Below are 7,141 nucleotides of genomic sequence, written 5' to 3'. Positions count from 1 at the left end.
AGGAGAGGGAGAGAGAGAATCTCAAGCAGACTCCATGCTCAGCATGGAGCCCCGATGGGCTGCTGGATCTTACGACCCTGAGATCATGACCTGAGCCAAAATCAAGACTCTGATGCTCAACCAACTGAGCCACGCAGGCGCCCCAGTGTATTTATTTTATATATAAACCTTTTTACTCCTTTTCCAGGGTTAGAAGGAAGAAGCGAAGCTTAATGTGGTTCAACTTTTTTTTTTTTTTTAATTTGAAAATGCACTCTAGGATTTAAATCTCATGTCCACAGACAGCTCAGGAGAAGTCAGCAAATAAAAGCAAGTTTATAGACTAGAAAGCCATTTTTTTAAAATCCTCTTTCTGGATAGAAACTGAAATGCTTAATCAAGTCCACATACACGGTGCATCACATGGAACTTCATTCTGCACAAGAACAAATACATGAATGAATACACTGAACAGGACTTGACATACACCAGGCCTTCCTGCTAACTGCTTCACACATATTACCTTAATTACTCTGCTCCGTGGCCTTGGGAAGAGTGAAGTCATACCCCATTTTACAGATGAAGACAAAGATTCACCAGAGACCGTACAGCTCCTGGCAGAGGCAGGTCTGTAGGTGATACTCTTGACAGTTTCAGAAATATGGTTGCAAACTCCCTGACATCTTGAAAAAATGGCTTGGTTTTGCAGGAATTCTTGAAAAAGTAGATTATTATCCTTATCAGCATCAAAGGGCCCTGAAATGGTTCTGACAGTGTCCATGAACACTGAGGGAGGTACAGCCTAAGGGCTTAGACAGCAGGACATCACAGTCGCCAGCAGTGTGAGCCTGGATAAGATGCCTCAGTTTCCCCACCCACCAAGTGTGTTCTTGGGGTTTGTTTTGAAGATTAAATGCATGACAGCCATGAGCTTGGGGGTGGGGTACCTTGCAGGAGAAGTGAGGAATGAGGATGGGTCCGTGAGTGGAGGCTTGCTCTCCAACCCTGCAGTAGCCCAGATTCTGAGCAAATGGTCATGTCTCAAGGGGCAGGGGGGAGGGCCGCTGGTACTAACCTGTTTCCAGTAGCCTTTTCCTCCCCCCTTCCCACCCATCCCTGCTTCGGAGATTGCGGGGTGAGCCCTCTGTCCACTCAAGGTTTGGGAGAGGTGGCAATATCTGGACAGCTTTTGGAATTCCTCCCACGCTTCCCAGCCTGGGGGACCTCGGCCTAGCGGGGGTCCTGTGGGCGCCAGTGGGACCCAGAGGTAGAGGCAAGCATCCTGTTGGTTAAGGTCAGCTGCTCAGGATCCCGGGATGTGCTCAACTCTTTATCTTGAACCAATCTTCAGAAAAAGACCCTTCAGGACTTTACCAAAAAAATAGTTGTAGCCAGCTTATTGGGTCTTTTCCTATGGGCTAAGCACTTCCCAGATTGGGCTTCCCAACTGTGCAGGGCATTGGGCTGTGCTGCCCACTGCTTTTGAATAATAAGGAAAAGTAGAAGAAAACGATCAGAAGCTGCAGCTCCTCTTCTGAGCTCTGTCACCGCTGGGAATGCATAATGGTCACTCCTGTTCCTCAAATGGACAGTCACCCAATTACAAATAACCAACAGGGCCCGAGACTCTTCCTGTCTGCCTTCACAAATCAATGTCATTACTCCAGCAGGACAACTCTCCTTATTGCGTTTAAAAAACAAAAAAACAATCTATACATGCCTCCCCGTCCCGCACCCTGGGAGGTCCGCACGCGCTCCGGAGCGGCGGGTGCGCGCGTTCTCCAAGACTTACGGTAAGCGCGGCGCGCAGAGCAACCACGTGGCGGCGGAACCGAGGCCGGGCGGGAATGTGCGGAATGCGCAGCGCGGCCCCGCGCCGCTCCGGAGCCAAGGCCCCGGTTCCCGCGGCGCGCGCCCTCGCCTCCCATCTCTCCTCAATCGGACCCCCCCCACCCCCGATCTCCCGAGACTCGCAGGAGTAGGTCGAGCCCCGCGCAAGCACCGTGGCGGCGTTTGGGGACAGAGCGCGGCCCATCGGGCTCCTCGCACTCCGCACGCCCAGAACTCCCCAAAGGGTCCAATCCCGTGACCGCCGCCACCAGCCCCGACCGCACGAGGCCAGGGAACCCAAGAGCAGGGGTGTAGGGCGTTGGGTATGCAACCCCTCTCCCTGCACCTGGAAAAGAATTTCCTTTCCTTTTCCCCTCTTGGCAAGTGTCTGGAGCCCCAGAACTCGGAGGTTCCCCATAATAAAGACCTCGGCCATCCCTCCACCCACCCCCAAGGCCAAAGCGAAGCGTGGAAACGCTTTCGCTCTCGGGCATTCCAAGGGCACAAAGAAACAGGCACGAGGATGTGGTCACATCCCGAACACGGTCTCTGGGAAAGCGCAGGGATGGGGAGCCAGTGACCAATCCTCCAGGCGAATGAGGGGGCGTCGAGCCCTCACCGGGAGGGGGGGCAGAGAACATTGCGGGAGCCCACAGGTCTTAGCACTGGTCCTCCTCCAAGAAGGTCCGGCTCCAGCGAGCCGGCCGGCTGGGTACCGAGCCCCTCCCCCACCCCACCCCACCCCACCCCCCCGCGAGTCTCCGTAGGGGTGCTCCGCGCGCTCGCCAGGGGCGGGGTCTGCTCCGCCTCGGGTAGGCCGCAGCCCAGCTTGGCCAAGGGAGAAGCGGATGGGACTTGGGCTCCCAGGTCATTACCCCCGCCCCCCGACCGATCTCTTTGCTTCGGTTGGAGGTGGTTACCTGCTCAGTCGGGGCGCCCACTCCGCGGCACTTGGCTAGAGACGGGCCAGGGGCCTGAGTCAAGAGGCCGAGGAATTCCTAGCGAATTTGGGGGTTTCATATTGCTCAGGGCACCAGGCGATGCTTTTTGAGGGACGAAGTTCAAGGAGTTAAGATGCTTTCACCCTTAAGAGTGCACCTTCTCCCTAGGGAAACCGGAGGCGTTGTGAGCCGCCGCCCCCCCCCCCCCGCACCACCTGTTGGGGTTTGCTTTTTAACTCCGGGCACACCTTGCTCATGGCCTTCAGACCTGGGGGAGGAGTGTCCCGTCCCCGCATCCTGCCAGACCGACGACTGGGGCTCGGGGAGGGGGTTGGTCTGTGTGTGGCAAAAATTAATTGATCAGGGGCGGAAACAAGTCCGTGGCTTGGGACGGTGGGAGGTGCGGCTGCCCCTGCTCCCAGCGTGTGGCTGTCCTAGGTGGGTGCCGGATCCAGAGTTCGTCCCGGCGCTCCCCGCAGCTTTGGAGCGCCAAGAGTCCGCACCGTGTAGCCCTGGCGGAGCTGCTGCAGCGCGTGCACCTCTAGGAGCTTCGGAGGTGACCAGGGTGGGGGAAGGGGGGCCCCACTGCCCCGGTACCCCGCGGCCTGCATTCGGAAGCATTTTCCTGAGCGACTTAAGGGTTTAGTCCTTTCAAGTCGCCGCCAGGTATATGCCGCTGCAGGTGACCCCACCTGGGTGCGCCCCCTTCGGTCCCGTGTAGGGTGGGCGGCTGCGGGAGGTCGGCCAGAAGTAGATCTCCACCGGGCCCTACGCCCCCTCCCCAAAGCGCTGCTCTGGGCGGCGCGCAGCCGCAGTGCGTGCAGGGGTCGGCGCCGCGGCGGGCCGGTTCCTGAATGAACGCGCTCCCTTCCCCCGCCTGAATGAAGGTTCCCACAGCCAGGGACGGTGGCAAACGCGCCTGCCGCGGAATTCGCCCTCTCGGGGCCGGAGATCCGCTCGGGCCCGCCGCAGTCTCCCCTGCGGGCGGGTGGGCGTCAAGGAAAGCGGCAAGGTGATTTAAGTTACTTTTGGATTTTTTTTCCAGCCAACGTAGTGCCTTCCCTATCGGGTCGCTGGCCCTTTGTCTCCGAATAGTCACCGAGAAATAATAGCAGAGCACTTTAAACGAGCCCAGAACTCGCAGTTCCTGCCTCGTGGTGGGTTTTTAAAAGGCAGTGCAAGATTAAAACTGCAACAGAAAAGTTGTTAAGAGTTGCTATTCTCTTTGGGGAAAAAAATTAAAATAAAAACGCGTCCTCGGCTCTCCTAGAAGCAGCCGCCCTCAAGGGCCCAGGGCTGGCCGACCCCTCTATAGCTCCAGGGACGCGTATCTGGGCGCCCCGGGGTGGGGGCTGGGCCACTCGCGCTCCCCGCCAGGCCCCAAATTCCTGCGCCTCCCCCGCGGGTTCCTGGACGGCTCTTCACGCTCGTCGGCCGGGCTTGCACTTTTGCGCCCGTCCCTGAGCGGGGAAATCAACGAAGTTCCTAGTTGAGATCTGCCCGGTCCGCCTAGTAACAGCGCCGCGCCCCCATTGGCTCATGCTAATTCCAGTTTCCTCTGTCTTTCTCCTGGGTTAGGGGGAAGCTCCCTCCTGGACCCGGAGCCCGTTTTGCCGTAGTGGGCGAGCCTCTTTATGACCCGCTGCCCCTCGCCGTCGCCGGCCTCCTCGGGCCGGGCCGGGGCGCCCGCGGGGCTCGGACCCCTCGCCCCGCGGGGCAGCAGCCGCCCGGTAATAGCGCGCAGCCCCATAAATCATCGGGGCAGCCGCCCGGTTGGGATTTTATGAATGAAAAAGCAGCCGGGCCGCCCTCGTGCGCGGGCTGCTGCGACTGCGAGGCACCGGCGTGCCCGGGGCCGACGCGACCGTGGGTGCCCGGGGAGGGGGACAAGGCGGTGGGCGCTCCCTGCTCGGGCCACCCACCGCTTCCGAGGCGTGAGCCGGGGGTAATTACCCTCCTGGACCCGGAATATTAGTAACCCTAATTCCCGGCGGGGGAGGGGAACGCGAAGATTCAGCCCTGAGAGGGGGGTGTTTTGTCTCACTGCGTGCACCCTTGCGAAGGGGAGGGGGCTTTTTCATCCGTTTTCTTTGAGCCTTTAATGTTAGGGGATACGGCGGTTTGATGACACTAAACTATATTCAGAGGGAAGTAAATGAACAGTTTTCTTAGTTGGGAGCAAGTAGTGTGAAAACTTCTCAAAAAAACTTAAGATTTGGCAAAATGTCCTTTTATTTAAAAAAAAAAGGCACCAAAAAGACTAAATCTGAACAAAAATTTTTAAAAACCCACTTTTTTATATTCTTTTATATGGCTCTTAAGATAGCGATAACATTGCGTTCCCTCTCGTATAACCACTAATATATCTAGATTTTGTTTAAAAGCAGATCAATACACCCATTTCTTTAACTTAACAATTGTTCTAATTTCTGCCAGCCCCTGCCATCCCCCCCCCCCACAGGCTCACGAATGCAGCCCCGGGCTAATTGTAAAGGTGCAGAGATGTCCACACCCCCAAAAAACCAATTAGGAAGCTTCCGGTGGTCTTGTCACAGGCAAGAGAAGCGACTAATATTTCCAGCGATTTATTATTTTTTTTTAATTAAAAAATAAGTCAGGACAGAGACCACTATTTTGTAGCCTTCCATTCAGGGCGTTTTCCTAGTTCTTAAATTGCTGGGATGGGCGTGGGGGGTTGAGGGGGGATTGGGGATCCCTGAAAGGATGTATTGGCCAAGGTAGGAAGACAACCCGCAGATCCCCCAGGCAGGAGGACAGGATGAAGGAAATGCTGGCCACCATCTTGGGCTGCTGCTGGAATTTTCGGGCATTTATTTTATTTATTTTATTTTTTGAGCGAGCACATGCTAGGCTGAAATCCCTTTATGGCTTAGGGATACCCCCTCGGGCATTTGCAACGACCCCCCCTGACGCCGGCACGAAGCCTCCACCAGGGTCGCGGACTCTGCTTCGCGTCCCTGAGTGCTAAGTGGTTCCTGAAACTTACACGTGTTAATGAAAATGAAAGAAGATGTAGACGCTGAGGTCCCTTGGCCGCCTCTCCGCCCGTGGGTGCCCTCGTGGCGTTTTCGGAAATGCGCCCATTCTCCCGGCTCGGATATAGGGTGTCGCCGAGCCCCAGAGTCCCCCCCATGCGGTCCCCCCACCCCAGTTGTTCCCCCCCTGCAGAGCCACCTCCACCCACCCCCCAAATCCCGGGGGACCCACTCGGGGAGGGCAGACACCCCTGCACCCCTCTTTCCCGGCGGGGAGAAAGGCAGCCTTGGGCGATTTGCATTTCTATGAAAACCAGGCTTCGGGGACAACTCCGCCGCGGGGCAGGCGCGGCGCCTCGGGGATGGCTTTTGGGCTCTGCCCCTCTCCGCTCCCCGGCGCTCGCAGCCCGCGCCCCCTCCCCCTGCGCCCGCCAGCCCCCACCCCCCCCCCCGCCCGCTCCCATTCTCTGCCCGGCTTTGATCTCTGCTTAACAACAGTAACGTCACACGGACTACAGGGGAGTTTTGTTGGAAGTTGCAAAGTCCTGGAGCCTCCAGAGGGCTGTCGGCGCAGTAGCAGCGAGCAGCAGCGTCCGCGCGCTCCGGCGAGGGGCAGACGAGCTCGAGGGAGCGCGGGGTAGCGGGAGCTAGAGCCGAGCGCGCACCGACCCGGGACCCGCCGCCGTCCCCAGGCCGCTCAGTAGAGCCCCAGCCATGGCACACCAACTCTTATGCTGCGAGGTGGAGACCATCCGCCGGGCGTACCCCGATGCCAACCTCCTCAACGACCGGGTGCTGCGGGCCATGCTCAAGGCGGAGGAGACCTGCGCACCCTCCGTGTCCTACTTCAAGTGTGTGCAGAAGGAGATCCTGCCGTCCATGCGGAAGATCGTGGCCACCTGGATGCTGGAGGTGCGGGGCTTCGGGCGGCTCTCTTAGGGCTTTTCCTGCAACTTGTTGCCCAAACCCACATTTCTTTGCCGCTCGTCTCCCTCCCTTCTCTCCCACCCCAACTTTGAAGTTTGCCGGGGTGCTGCTAGGAATCGCATTTTCAAAATATATAGATATTGTGGGTATTTTTTGAACGAAAAAGGGGTGGGGGTGGGGTCGTTTGAAATTCCCTATCCTGGCGGGGTTAGTGGGGGGGGGGGAGCGGTCGGGGAGAGGACCCTTCGGGGAAAGCCAGTTGTCAGGGGCACCCCAGTTGGCTCGAGGGTGCGGGCCGGCGGCCTGGGCGCCCTTTGTGGCCCCCGCCTGCGCCCGAACCCCGCTGCGCCTCCTCTCCGGCTGCACTGCCGCGAGCCGCCTGCTCCAGGGGGAGGGGGCATAGATTTGATTTTTAAATTAATATCCATGGACACGTATGCAAGGGCCGCTCGTGCCAGTATTATGCGC

General features: G+C 58.0%; 1 protein-coding gene across 1 annotated transcript in view; it reads left to right on the top strand.

Moving 5' to 3' along the window:
* The first annotated feature begins 6,316 nt into the window (after positions 1–6,316).
* The window catches only part of CCND1 (cyclin D1), a 10,817-nt gene continuing 9,992 nt past the window's right edge, over positions 6,317–7,141 (top strand). Inside the window, exon 1 of the mRNA XM_028118077.2 lies at positions 6,317–6,658. Within this exon, the coding sequence (XP_027973878.1) occupies positions 6,461–6,658 (198 nt within the window). The 5' untranslated portion in view covers positions 6,317–6,460. The remainder of the gene's footprint in view (positions 6,659–7,141) is intronic.

Source organism: Eumetopias jubatus, unplaced genomic scaffold (assembly GCF_037043125.1).
Source record: "Eumetopias jubatus isolate StellerSeaLion01/CBP00866 unplaced genomic scaffold, mEumJub1_p1.0 scaffold_13, whole genome shotgun sequence".
NCBI lineage: Eukaryota > Metazoa > Chordata > Mammalia > Carnivora > Otariidae > Eumetopias > Eumetopias jubatus.
The sequence above is the reverse complement of the archived record's forward strand: the minus strand, read 5'-3'. Positions and strand labels throughout refer to the sequence as shown.